Source organism: Dendrobates tinctorius, unplaced genomic scaffold (assembly GCF_039654945.1).
Source record: "Dendrobates tinctorius isolate UK_male_01 unplaced genomic scaffold, ASM3965494v1 ptg000060l, whole genome shotgun sequence".
Taxonomy (NCBI): domain Eukaryota; kingdom Metazoa; phylum Chordata; class Amphibia; order Anura; family Dendrobatidae; genus Dendrobates; species Dendrobates tinctorius.
The window spans coordinates 60,372,166-60,387,189 of NW_027361728.1; the positions used below are offsets into that span (position 1 = coordinate 60,372,166).

General features: G+C 49.6%; 1 protein-coding gene across 1 annotated transcript in view; it reads right to left on the reverse strand.

The window, feature by feature from the left end:
- The window catches only part of LOC141092643 (lysosomal amino acid transporter 1 homolog), a 55,712-nt gene extending 49,210 nt beyond the window's left edge, over nt 1-6,502 (reverse strand). Inside the window, exon 1 of the mRNA XM_073578993.1 lies at nt 6,169-6,502. Coding sequence (XP_073435094.1) covers nt 6,169-6,365 — 197 coding nt within the window. The 5' untranslated portion in view covers nt 6,366-6,502. The remainder of the gene's footprint in view (nt 1-6,168) is intronic.
- Between the last annotated feature and the right edge of the window lie 8,522 nt (nt 6,503-15,024).

Consider the following 15,024-nt stretch of genomic DNA (forward strand, 5'->3'; position numbering starts at 1 on the left):
CAAAAATAATTTAGCCCCCAATTTTTTATTTTCCCAAGGGCAACAGGAGAAATTAGACCCCCAACGTTGTTGTGCAATTTTTACTGAGTATGCCGATACCCCATATGTGGGGGTAAACCACTGTTTGGGCACACGTCGGGGCTCGGAATGGAGGGAGCACTGTGACTTTTTGAACGCAAAATTGGCTGGAATAAATGGTGGCGCCATGTCGCGTTTGGAGACCCCCGTGATGTGCCTAAACAGTGGAAACCCCTCAATTCTAACTCCAACCCTAACCCCAACACACCCCTAGCCCTAATGCCAACCCTAGCCCACCCTTAACCCTATTTCCAACCCAAAACCCAACTCCAACCCTAGTGGAAAAATAAAAATATTTTCTTTATTTTATTATTTGTGCCTAACTATGGGGATAAGGGGGGGGGGGGGGGAAGAGATGGCGGCGCCCATGATCCGGGACATAGGAGGTACCGTGGAGGGGGAGGGGGAGCAGATGATGACGGCGGTGGACGATCGGCGCCGTCAGTCGGTGGGGTGTTGGATTGGTGTCTCTAGCCATGCCCGATGCTATTGCAGCATCGGCCATGGCTGGATTGTAATATTTCACCAAACTTAATTGGTGAAATATTACAAATTGCTCTGATTGGCTGTTAAAAGTAATTGTAGCCACGTGGGGGTGAAGTACAAAAGGGTCCTGTGTATGCAGGTCGGGTGACCTTTCCGTGACCCCGGTCGCCCGACCCACAGGGGGGCTATTAATTCATGACGCCACGTAGGCGTCATGGGTCGGATTGGCACAGACTTTCATGATGCCTACGTGGCGTCAGAGGTCGGGAAGGGATTAAAGTCAACACCCAAGCCTCTCAGTCTAAGCGTATTAAGCTCATATATCCACATCCACATTTTTTCACAATCCTTCTCTATCGCCCCCTCTCCTTTGGATTGGAACTGCATCTATTATTTTAAACTTCAATTCTTTTTCTGCATGATTATTTTCTTCAAAGTGTTTAGGGACTGGAAGATCCATTCTTTTCTTCCTTATGGTATACCAGTGATTAATCCTGGTTTTGAATTCACACGTTGTTTCACCGATAAACCATAAGTTGCATGAGCACACAAGATAATTTACATAATCTGAAGTGTGTTACACCGCTCTGCCATACTCACCCAACCTCCGCTCCCACGCCGCAGCCTCTCTCCACCCGACGGCCACGGCAGTCACCTGAGACGGGCTCACGACCGATGCCTTCCCTGCATGCTATGCGCCATAGGCCGCGGCCACGCCTCCTTCCTATGCTCCGGCTGTGCCCTGACCCGGAAGCACCTTTGGACCAATGGCTGACCAGACGGGGCCATATCAGGCCGCTTCCCCCTGAGGGAAGCGCCTGATCGTGGTGTTTCCTAGCACTCTGGCCTCACTTCATCGTGTGCTCTCTGCTCCTGCGGTTCCGTTCTCGGCTGCTCCCTACAGCAGCCTCTCAGTTCTGCTGCCTGTGTTCCTTGTTCTCGTCCGCAGTCCTGTCTCCAGTGTTCCTGGCGTCCTACTCCAGTCCTGCCTCCAGTTCTCCTGCCGTCCTGCTCCAGTCCAGCGTTCCTGCTGTCCTACTCCAGTCCTGCCTTCAGTGTCCTTGCCGTCCTACTCCAGTCCAGTCTCCAGTGTTCCTACTCCTGTCATTACTCCTTGTTCCAGTCTTCTGTCTCTCTTCATTCCAGCCTCCTGATTCCAGTCTTGTTATTCTTTACTCCAGTCTCCGTCTTACTCCGGTCCATCCAGAGCCGTCCCTCTCGGTACCGGCTACCGTGGTATTCGAACCCCTGGGCCTGCTCCTAGCGGTCCCTGTATAGGGGTCGGTTCCATCTGGCAGCTCGCCCGGGGCCCTTCGGTGCCACGGTCCAGATGGTCCACTCCCGGAGGTTCCTTCTTAAGACCACCCACGCTAACAAAGTGCATGTCAAATACTATCTGATATCATATTTTTTATGCGTTTCCTGGTGCTCAAATGTTGGACCCTTAATCATGTGGGCAAAGTTTACACAAGATAAACATGGATAGCATCCTGTTTTTTTGATACCAGTCATGGTCATTTGGAAACTTTTCAGGGGACCAATATCTGACTTTACTAGATAATCTCAAATATATATATATATATATATATATATATATTATACATATATATACATATACACACATACATACACACACACACACGTACAATGCTGGCCTTGTAAATTCCTTTATAAAACGGGAGACATCTCCCCAACATTCCCCAATGTTTATTAATAACTTTTGCCACTCCCCTACTCTCTTCAGTGTATTTTGTAATTATAGGTACCAGATTTAAATATTTGTTATTGTCTCTTAGTTCTTTATTGATCAAACTACTCCTTTCTAGTTCTAACACCCTATTTTTTGTTTTTCTAGTAGGTTTTTAGGGTATCCTCTTAAAAACTTTTTAATTAGAGAGTCAATGACTTCATCTGTCTCTTCAGGTTTTTTTTTTTTTTACTATACTTACTAAGAAGCCGACTTAGGTCTGTTTCACATTTCCGTTTTTTTGACGTCAGTCAAAATCCGCCACTTTTAGAAAAAAATGGATCCGCCCCTTTTTTGGCAGATCCGTTTTTCCCCCTATAGACTTACATTAGCGGCGGATTTTGACTGACGGTCGTCCGTCACATCCGTTTTTTGACGGATCCGTCAGAATTGTAGCGGCTCCCGGGCGGAGGAGATGGACTCTGAAACGTTTTTTCAGAGCGACGGTCCGCTATTTTGTATTGCGCATGCAAAAAACACAATCTCTCTCTCCTTTTCCAGGACGCGGTTCCTTTAAATTTCCAAACATTTCCTACTTCAGCGGATTCGTCAAAAAAACAGTCCAGTAGCATACGTTGGTGTCACAACGGAAACGGATCCAATTTTACCATCTTTGGCGGATTGCAACTGAACAAAAAAACAGAAGTGTGAAACTGGCCTTAAGAGTATCTACCTCACCATGTTACGTGGATGCTGGCTATCTTATATAAGCAAATTGTTCCTATCCGTTTTGTTTACAAATAATGTCATAAGTTCACCATCTTTCTGCTGAACAAAAGCATCAAGAAATTGTATATCTGTACTAGATGATACAAGTGTGAATTTGATTGTTTGGTCAATAGTATTGAGAAACTGATGAAACTCCATTAGTTCATCCTGAGATCCTGTCCATAGAAGGAAGACATCATCTATGTATCTCCACCACACCAACACATGTTGGTCCTCCAGGACCTCTATAAATAGATTTGCGTACGTGGGGGCCATATTGGCCCCCATTGCGGTCCCTTGTCGTTGTATATAGAACATTTCATCAAATAAAAAATAATTCCGCTTTAGAATTATCCTGGGGGTAAGATATAATATGATACATAATATACAGAATGTTTGAACAGTAATCCAACGATATAAACAATGAATTTCTTGTTTTTATATAAACACGGAGCACTTTTTATGATATGCACTGAACAAGATATGTGGAAGTTCTGAAAAAAAGATTCATGCACTCATACAAGTATCAAAAATATGATGTAATGCACTTTATGAATATATAATGTGTTTGGTTGTATTATATAATATGATTGGCTGTAATTAAGGATTGTTAAGACACTATAAATATACACTCTGTTGTAACACCCACTGCTTTAGAAAGGCTCAGGTAAAGCCAAAACGTCACCCTGCCCAGACATGTGGGTTGAATAAATTTTGTGCATTTTTTCTATCAAGACTGTGGAGTGCTGCCTTCGTTTTCGAAATTTATATAGAGTATATAGATATATACACATTTCCACACAGTGGGCTTGAGATTGCTATAAGATCCATCCACTTTGCTGGAATTGTCCACTCTTAGTAAAATTCTTCGAGTCTCAAAAGACATTTGGTGTAAAGGCAAATAAAGCAATCTAAGGTTTATATCCGGACATAACATCAGACCCATTAGGATGTAAAAAAATGGGAAAAAGGAAAAGAGAACCACCTCACTGCTCAAATTGTATTACAATAATGGATAAGAGGCAGACAAAATGGAGCCATATCACCCAGCAAAAACTGTATCTAGAATACATACATCCCATAGTACCGTAAGTGCTACAGTGGCCACTAGATAGACATTAATCAAAGACATGTGAAAACTAGAATAATAATTACCTAAGTGGTGCTGCCGCAGAGCCCAGGTGTCCCCTTACCCAAACACGTGTTTCGCCGCCAGCTTCTTCTGGGTGCATCCCCCATGATCTCCCCTTTATTTACATTTTGTATTATGCATCTCCCATTTTTTTTTTTTGCCCTCTTATATGCCCAGTGTTCCCTACGGTGCTTTTTTGTTATTCTATCCAGTGCTTTTTCACCTTTACTGGTGCAGCTCTCCCCCCCCCTTTTTACATCCTAATGGGTCTGATATTATACTTTTGAAATGCCCCCTTTTTCTACTATGGACCTTGTTGAATAAATTATATCAGGCCATCTGCCTCCTTGTCAAGAAACTGACCAGGTTGAAACTAAACGTATTTGCTCCAGAACAATCAGCATTTTCTGCCAGCTTCTAAGAAACCCTGATTGCCCATAATCTTCGAGAAAACAGAATCTAGCAGTCATAGCAGCACAAGGATTGTTAAAGCACCAGAGAAAGGCCGGGGCGACACGGCCATCGATTGTCTCATGCGAGAGAATTGAGCAGATTATGCAAGTGACGCTCGGCTCAAACTGTCAGTCTGATCCAAGTGTCATCTTAGTGTGATCTGATCCTATCGCATGAAAGAATCACCGCGGAGGAGACAAAGTAATTTCTCCATCTACTCCATTGCCTGTCTCGGCGCATATCGCACTGCACTGGGATGACATCCGAGTGCAGTCCGATGCTTCACACTTGTATGGGCGAGAGTGAGACGTCTCACTGCCAATCGCAGAATGCTGACCGAATCAGCACGAGAAAAATCGCAGATCTGCAATGTCCCATTGTATAGCATTGGTCTGAGTGCTATCCGATAAAACATCACATAGCATTCGGCAGTGCTATATGCTCGTGTGAGCGAGGCCTAAAGCGAAGGCTTTACAGTGCGGTAAAGGGAACTGGTCACCTTCCACAACACTGTTTACCTGTGGAAATAGTGGTAATAGAGCATTTAAAGGGGAACCTGTCACATGCTGTGCAAACCTTGGAAAACACAAATCAGAGGCTGGCTGCATTAATGCAGATATTTACTTTTTCTGAAACATCAAAACATATCAGAGAAATATATCATTAGAATATCTGGCCAGGGACCGGAGAGTAGACTACTCTGGCACCTCTCATGCCCGGCTTACCCGAGTGCCAACCCAGGTGGTTGACAGGCATTTCCCCTTAACAAGACACCCTGTCAATCACCTTTAGCAGCGCTGGGAGAAGTCGGCCATGAGACGCGCCAGGGTAGTCTCTACTCCGGCCAGATCACTTTTACCTTTCTCTGCAACATCAGAACATTTCAGAGAAATTGATATCTGGCTGCAATAAATAGCACAGCTGGGATCCATGGTGCCTGAGGTTTGGGCAGCACAAATCAGGGGACCGGTTCTCTAGTTGGCAACAGACCAGGCTGGAAGACAAGCAGAGGAGAGCGGCGGTGGTCGGTGGGGGGGTTAGGGTCACAAGCAACCTAGTCCGAACATCACAGATGGCTTGGAGCGGACTCACAGCTGCATTAGAGGATTCATCAGACTGAAAACCATGGAAATGAGGCTCTGCACACAACGCTACGGTGCTCATACAGTTTGATAGGGACCATCACAGAAACATGAAGATCCCCATTATAGCCATCACTGAACTCCTTGAAACATGGCTCCTGGCATCCTCCCTACAGGATCGTGGCAGGACGGCTGTGACGGCGGGATGGTCCGGGGACGTTTGGATGTGGGGCGCCTGTCATTTCAGATGCTGCAAGGTGGGCTGGTAGTCAGCTTTGCATTAAAGTGACAGCTCCGCAGGGGGCTCCATTATAGCTCAGTGGGGGTCCTCCAGCACTGCACTGAGGATACATGCCCCTCCTTGGGCAGCACAACACAGGGCACAGGCTCAGGAGCTGGCAGGTCCCCCAGACCATGCCCTGCCCAGCACTGTCACCCACACAGCAGCCTCCCTGCCCAAATGGCACACCATGTTTACTTACGGCAGAGCTGCAAACAGGAAGCAGCCGATGGAGAGCAGTCCTATGGCCACACTGCAGTGCTCCCACACATCCCGCACACACTGCTCCAGCAGCTGCCAGATCCACGGGCTCCCGTCCGGACACAGCAGCTGTCTCGCCTCTGCCCGTGACACATTCATCCCGACCAGGGGAGGGTACCGGGGCCCGCCGCCTGCCATCCTGCCCCCGGAAGGTGTACAGCTCAGGGCTCCGTGGTCCCCGGCGTCTGCTCTCTAGGAAACCGTCCTCTCATCAGCTGCGCCGGCCGCACGGCCACTCCGGCTCGTTGATTGGTGGAGCAGACCCCGCCCCCTCCCGCTTGTGTTCCCTCCTAAGTACGTGTCGTTCTCTACGTCACGAGGCAGCGGCGCCTCCTACACTGAGGGGAGTGCTGGGAATGTGAGGGTGGGCTGCACTGTAGGGCCGTCTCCTCCATTGTAGGGTGGTCTCCATTGTAGTGTCTGTCCTCAATTGTAGGGCAGTGTCCATCATAGTAGGGTGGTCTCCAGTGTAGTGTCCTCCATTATAGGTCCGTCTCCTCCATTGTAGGGCCGTCTCCATTGTAGGGCAGTGTCCTCTATTAGGGCTGTCTCCTCCATAGTAGGGTGGTCTCCATTGGATGGTCGCATCCACTGTAGGGCAGTGTCCTCTATTATAGGGCCGTCTCCTCCACTGTAGGGCTCGTGTACCTGGTGGTACTGGTTCTGGAATAAGGCTGTGTGCATACGCTGCGGATTTTGCTGCGGTTCTGGCCGCTGCGGACCCGCAGCAGTTTCTGCTGCGGTGTACAGTACAATGATTCCCTATGGGAATCAAAAACCGCAATGCAGACGGTGCGGAATTTTCCGCGCGGATTATCTGCGGTTTTCAATCCGCAGAAAGAATTGACATGTCAATTCTTTCTGCGGATTCTCCTGCGGTTTGCCATCTCCTCCACTGAGGAGATGAAAAACCGCAGGGCAAAACCGCAGAGCAATCCGCAGGTGAAACCGCAGGTATTTTGACCTGCGGATTTTGCAAAATCCGCGCGGATGAATCCGCACCTTTTCCGCAGCGTGTGCACACAGCCTAAAAGCTGCACCACTGTGCGATATTATACTATTCTAGCCGTTTCCAGCCAGCTAACGCTCGGCACGTTCATTGCTATCTAATTAACGCTGCCAGTGATTAAACTAAAGTAAATAATGACAACATTCAATAGCGCTCACGCAGGTGGTAAATTAAATTAAAATGAAGTTAATAATAATAATCATTAAAAATCTGAATAACGCTAATGATACATTTTATTCACAGTGTAAAATCAAAAGCAAACTGGATTCAGTAAGATGTGTTTTTTATTCATTCCAGCATCACAGTTTGTCAAACATATCCATGAGCTCTACTTTTACCAAAACTATGAATCAATCACGTTCAATCATGGTTGTAACATATAGCATCCAATCAGGAAAAAGCACGACTGAACACGCGTGTCACAGAATGCGGAAATATAATATTGGCATAAAAATTACAAATGCAGAAAAAGAAATGCATCTATATATATAAGAGGCATCGTGATTATTCGCTAATCCCGCCCCCTGCACAGTAGCTCCACCCCCCACCACATCACCACATAATCCCGCCCCCACCCCATTACCACACAATCCCGCCCCCACCACATTACCACACACAATCCGGCCCCCACACCACATCACCACACACAATCCCGCACCCCCACCATATCACCACACATGTGTGGTAATGTGGTGGGGGGGTGGGATTGTGTGTGGTGATGTGGTGGAGGGCGGGATTGTGTGTGGTAATGTGGTGGGGGCGGGATTGTGTGGTAATGGGGTGGGGGCGGGATTATGTGTGGTAATGTGGTGGGGGGGTGGGATTGTGTGTGGTGATGTGGTGGAGGGCGGGATTGTGTGTGGTAATGTGGTGGGGGCGGGATTGTGTGGTAATGGGGTGGGGGCGGGATTATGTGTGGTAATGTGGTGGGGGGTGGGATTGTGTGTGGTGATGTGGTGGAGGGCGGGATTGTGTGTGGTAATGTGGTGGGGGCGGGATTGTGTGGTAATGGGGTGGGGGCGGGATTATGTGTGGTAATGTGGTGGGGGGGTGGGATTGTGTGTGGTGATGTGGTGGAGGGCGGGATTGTGTGTGGTAATGTGGCGGGGGCGGGATTGTGTGGTAATGGGGTGGGGGCGGGATTATGTGTGGTAATGTGGTGGGGGGGTGGGATTGTGTGTGGTGATGTGGTGGAGGGCGGGATTGTGTGTGGTAATGTGGTGGGGGCGGGATTGTGTGGTAATGGGGTGGGGGCGGGATTATGTGTGGTAATGTGGTGGGGGGGTGGGATTGTGTGTGGTGATGTGGTGGAGGGCGGGATTCTGTGTGGTAATGTGGCGGGGGCGGGATTGTGTGGTAATGGGGTGGGGGCGGGATTATGTGTGGTAATGTGGTGGGGGGGTGGGATTGTGTGTGGTGATGTGGTGGAGGGCGGGATTCTGTGTGGTAATGTGGCGGGGGCGGGATTGTGTGGTAATGGGGTGGGGGCGGGATTGTGTGTGGTAATGTGGGGGGTGGGATTGTGTGTGGTAATGTGGTGGGGGCGGGATTGTGTGTGGTGATGTGGTGGGGGCGGAGCTACTGTGCAGGGGGCGGGATTAGCGAGTAATCACGGTGCCTCTTATATATATATAGATATTCTACTCTGCTGATACCCATGGCCTGGAACTGGATATAGATAAATTGCTCTATAAACCCGTCGTCACCAGGCAATTTCTTGTTCCTTGTCCTCCAAGAAATTATCGTTTTGTCACTGACACGTTTTTTTTTTTTTATGACTGCAGTTAATTGAAATTGCACTGAAAAAGGAAATGTAACATCTTGTGTCATTCATCGGGCAGCAGAGATGCCATATTATCAATCAGCTCATGTATCCGAGCACATAATCTGTGTGCCGTGTACACAGGCTTCAGGGATCGCTCACACTTACATAAAATAATTGGTCCCATTCTCATCCAGGAGAGTGGGACGATATTTTGTCATCCGTGTGCGGTCCGTATACAATCTGTTGTGCAGCCTTTACTATTCTTAAAGGGCCAGCAGTCGGTCCACAATATTCTTAAAGAGCCATCAGCCGGCTATGCTTTGTTGTTTTCATCATTAAACAGTGGGTCTCATATACTCTTATTGCATATGCAGTGAGTGGCTGGGCTGCCCAAAATTTGGATGCACCCCAATACCCCTTGAAGAGACGTACAGGAGGGCCTCCTGAAAACAATGTTCCCATTATTAGGAAGTGGGTCTCCCATACTGTTTGCCTATGCAGTGAATGCATAGGCTGCCAAAAATTATGCCCCGTGGAAGAGACGTGGAAGAGGGCATCATAAAAAAATGTTCCCATTAGAAAGGAACAGGTCTCCTATACTTGTAATGCCCATGCACTAAGTGTATGGGCTGACAAACATTTGCCCCTGAAGGTATACATGAACATACTGTATGGCAATGTTTTTTTACGGGCATCATAAACACCCTTTAAAAAAATTATGTGGATGTTGCATCATGGACCACGGTCACCCTGGTGATATTGTGGTGGAGGATGAGGAGGAAAACAACAAATAGCAATAATCAGGAAGCGTATACCCATGTGTGGGTGTGAAGAGGTACATGGGAATAGACCTCCCAAAAAAAGACACTGGATTTGAGTTTATGTTACGCTACTATCATTCAGTGGTGTTGAGAAGTCTGGCCCATTCCAGCCCTTGTTCATTCTTATAAGAGTCAGCCTGTCAGCATTTTCAGTTGACAGGCAGATGCACTTATCAGTTATAATTCCACCAGGGGCACTAAAAACCTACTCTGACAAAACGCTAGTGGGTCGCCCTCCCAGGGCTGTGGGGTACTCAGTACCGGGCCGGTCTCTCAGAGGGGAATGTCACAGCAGCGGTGACCTGGTCCATGGCCCTCGGCGCCCATGTAAAAAGGGGTTTGAGTGGTGAAATAAAGTTTATGAGTGATTCGTGACGCCACCTGTGGTGTTCGGCAATGAAGGTGTTAAGCCGACGCTGCAGACAGATCCTCTGGGACAGATGGTGTAGTGCAGCAAAGATGTTGTAGCCCTCCACATGCAGGGCTGTTGGTCCCAGGTCGATGTAGATAGGTGTTGGGGAAGAGGGTGCAATGTCTGGCACAGAGATGTAGCAGTGCTGCGGAAGTTGCAGGAAGAAGGCAAGGACACAGCAGAATGTAGTTTCTTTACCTTTACTTGTAAGTGCAGTCCAGGGTCCAGATTACAGATGGCACAGGAGATGATTAGCCTGGAAGCAACTTAGGAATCTCTCTGTCAGATGGGTTGTGTAGTCTCCTCTCTAGCGCTTACTTGAGGTACATGCAGTACAGTGCTACACTGACGTTCCTCCTTCTTCCCTTTTGGATCTACCTCGTATGGCAGACAGCTGTAGCCTTCTATCTCTCTTGGCTCACCGTTCGCTGTTGTGCCTCCAAGTCTTAGTTGGGAATAGAGCACTTACAGCTTCCTATTCCTCTGGTTTCTGTTGCAGGACCTTCAGTATTCATACAACCGTGGAGACCAGTCTCCAGATCATGCGCTATCACTGGGAGGGAGCTCTCTATCCTCAGCTCAACCTCCAGCTTCTTTCCATGTGTCTACACTCTTTGCCCTCCTCACTCTAACTAATTTCCCTTCCTGGCCCTCAGAGAGCACTCCTCCCCCAATTCTGGTTCAGAGCTCCCTCTGCTGGCCTGGAGTGGGAACTGTGTTGCATGACATGGTTAACTGTCAGAGAGATCCTTCATTGTTTCCAAGCCTGACATCACCCTCCAAGGAGGAAGGCAATGCCAGTGTGGCGACCATACTCCTGGGGGCACCACACTAGTGGCAAGGCAGGCCAGGACCTCCAAGGCGTAGAGAGCCAGTTCAAACCATGTGTTCAGCTTGGAGACCCAATAATTATAAGGCACAGAGGAATCACAGAGGACATTGGTATGGTCAGCAAGGTACTCCCTCAGCGTCTTTCCAAACTTTGCTCTCCTTGTGAGAGTACCCTGCGCTTCAGGGCCTGTTGGATGGGAGGGTCTGAGAAAACTCTCCCAGAACTTTGACAGTGTTCCTCTGGCTCTGCTGAGTTGGAATTGTGTCTCTCTCACCTGTACCCCTTGGTTGTCCAACGAACTGTAACCTCTGCTGCCAGCGTTTTCAGATGGAAATTTTTTTTAAATTCCGCAACGGGCCTTCTGGTACTGCCCTATTTTAATAGACCTGTCCGCCTCGGGAATGAGACAAAGGAATTTCCCCTTGTAGCATGGGTCTACAAGTGTCACCAGCCAGTAATAACTGTCACCCAAAAGTTTGAGAATGTGAGGGTCACGGGAAAGGCAGCGTAACATAAACTGAGCCATGCATGCCAGACTGCTAACAGTCAAGTCTTCTGTGTCCTCACCAAGAGGACAACTGACCATGCTCTCCTCATCCCTGTCCTCAGGCCATCCATGCTGAACAGACGGTATGACAGTTGTGCAGGTAGTACCGTCTATAGCGCAAGAAACTAGCTCCAGTTCTTCCTCCTCCTCTTCTTCATTGTCACCCAATCCACGTTGGGATGACATGAAGCTGGGCTGTGTGTAATCACCCTGTGTGGTTCCTTGCTCCATCTCCTCGTGCTTCGCCTGCAATGCATCCTCTTTGATTGTGAGCAGAGAGCTTTTCAGAACACAGTGACGCTAATTATGGCGTCATCGCCGCTCACCATCTTGGTGGAGTCCTCAAAGTTTTGGACGATGGTACATATGTCTGACATCCATTTCCACTCCGGAGGTCTTGTGTGTGGAGTCTGAACTGAATACCGATGGCCTTGTTGATGCTGGCAGTCAGCATAGTAACATAGTTGTCAGGAACACCGCACTGATCTTGATCACTGAGCCAGTGCGCGTGTCCTGAGTAAAGCGAACTGTGTTCAAAGATACCTGTGGAGCGGGCAGCAGCTGAATAGGTGCGTATGTGGCACCCCTGAGGCTCAGTTGCCACAGAGGCACTACACCTTCTCCTAAGGTGTGGTGCCCCACCAGGATAGTTCAGCAATGGCCTGCATTGCGGCTCATGCTTAGAGGGTTAGCAGAGCACAATTCGTGGGTCCTTGCTTCGTAACACGAGATGTGCTGGGAGGTGGGTGGAGTTAGGTATAAAAGAGTGGGAAAGTTTAGAATTACAGTTCAGTCTGGAGGTCAGTCTGAGGGGAGCTCAAGACGGAGGACGACAGTCAGTCAGGCGAGGCTGAGGACTGGTCTTAGTGGAATGAGCTCCCAAGGAAAGGAACAGAAGGAGAAAGACGTAGAACTGCAACCTAAGCTTCCATAAGAGAGAGAAGGGACAGCGCGGAATGAAGGAGTAGGAGAACAGAGAGGAGTTGTGGGTTGGAAGAGGAACCCTGCATATAGGTTCTCAGCACAAGGCCGGGGCCCGGTCCCCGAGGTTGTATGGACACTTATAGTTCTGCAGCAGACACCGGTGGAGTAGTTGGCTGTAAATGCACTACTCCCATGTAAGACTTGGGACACAACACCAACACAGATAGAGAGCCGGGATCCAGGAGTATCCCTGAGCAGGCTACAGCTGTCTGTCATACAAGTAAAGTTCTAGGAACATCTGACAGGAGGAACTTCAGAGTAACCACGGTACTGGAGCTCTTCACACTAATAGGCGCAATAGCGGAGTCGTTCAGGACAGGTATATGTTGGCGGAGTGTTGGAGAGGAGAAGCCTAACTTGCCCAGGAGGTTGATTGTGTCTCTGCCCCGGAGGACACGGCACGGAGGCAGGCACTAGTGTGTACCACGAACTGTGAGTAAAGCTTTGGAACTACAAGCCCTGGTGTCTTCCAGTCATTGTGCGCCAACACCGTCAGCACCGCTACATCTGGGTATCATCCTTTACACTACCTGCACCTACACACTGCCCTGGGGTTACGGCTTCACCTGTGGGGAGCTATACCATCTATGCTGCAACACACCATCAGCCCCAGAGGACCTGCACGCAGCGTTGGCTTAACATCTTGCTTGCCAGACACCACAGGTGGCGTCACGAACTATTTCATAAACTATATTAGAAACCACCATTGTTATTGGGCGCCCAGGGCCACGGACCGGGTCACTGCTGCTGTGACACATCCCCCTTACACCGGCCCGGTACTGAGTACCCCACAGCCCTGGGAGGGCGACCCAATTTGGCGTCACGAACAGGATGACGAGACCCGATGCCATCGGGTTCTGTGCGCCTGACATTTGTGAGACTTTATGCTTTTGAAAATGTGCAGAAGACCTGATTTAATAGACTGTAAAATGGACATTAGAAATGGCCGCTGGCGTGGAGAAGAAGGGCGTGAAGAGGTGGGAGGGCCTAAGAAAAGACTGCGAAGAGTATTGGGCCTTCCCTGCCTAAATTACTACATGACAGCGACATGGCCCACCCCCCGAGGAGTTCGTATACTGGCTTGGTATGGAGGCGCTGGAAGAAGACGCCGCCCCCAGAAGGAGGGTCAAAAGAAGCCAGTGGCAGGAAAGGGGCCGAGGCAGGAAGAAGAACGCCAGAACGCCATTTTGGAGAGTGAGGGAAGGAGGCCTGAGGAGCGCGGGGAAACGGATCTCCCTGGCGCCATGGCTGACGGCTCCAACCCGAGCTCCGGAATGAACCGCCAGCAGTTAGAAGATGAAATTGCTGAATTGACCACCCATCTGCGGCTGAGGCAGGAGGCCTTGGAGCAGCGGAGACGGCAGTGCATCACAGAGAGGCCCACGCCTGAGGTACCCGCTTCACCGGAACCTACTACCGCTGTACCGGACTGTCCCCCGGAAGCGTTGGTTTTCACTTCCACACTGTCCGTGCGGCTGAGTGCCGCTTGCCCGAAGAGACTGTGCTCCCGCCCGGACCTGTTGCGGCTGTGCAGGTCCCGACCGAAGCCCCCGCGGACCTGGAGCCGCCATCGGCTACACCACCACCGACACCCGGACCGCACCGCCAAGAGGCCCCAGGTACGTCACATGTCCCTTCACCTGGGAGGGCCCTGGGGTGTACCACGGCTGCAGCGGCTGGCCAGGTCGTGCTAGACCTGGTCTGGGACCGGGATGCTAGTCCTGTGGGTGAGAGCAGGTCCCGGGAAAAGCGGGAGGATGAAGAGAACTGGGCAAGAGGCCGGGCCACCATCCGACAGCTGGCAGCGGAATACCGGGAGAGAGAGCAGAGAAAGAAGGCTGTGCTGGGCCCAGATCTGGCCCGGAAGGAGAGGGCCCATACAGGTCATTATGGCCCCCAGGATGCAGCCGGATGGGGGCAAGTGCTGAACATGAACAAAGAAATAGGTTTTGGATTTATTGCAGACCTCAAACGAATTAGTGACTTGTTCTTTAACCGGAGGGATGTTGAGCCACATCTGAGAAAGGGACATCCTGAGAGACCTGCAGCCTGGGGAGTATGTGACATTCACCCGGCACGAGGGGCTCAGGGGGTGGTCTACCCTGAATGGACAGCTTATCCCAGAAGAGTTGATTGAGAGGTACAAGCCAAAGCGACCAGTTGCTGCTCCTCCACCCACCGTTGCCACCCAGACTGTTCAGGTACCTGCTTCCAGGAATCAGGCTGCTTCTGCATCAGCTCCAGTGCGACAGCCCAGACCAAAGATCCCTGGTTTGAGCCCTTGGGAAGAGGAGTACCTAAAGATTGCCAACGACTACTTTGAATCTGGTAGCAGTTCCAGTTCAGCTTCCAGAACCCCAGGAGGGGACCAGCACTAGAAGATTTCTCAAAATTCTCATTACCCAGGAGGGTTTGTTTGCACCAGTT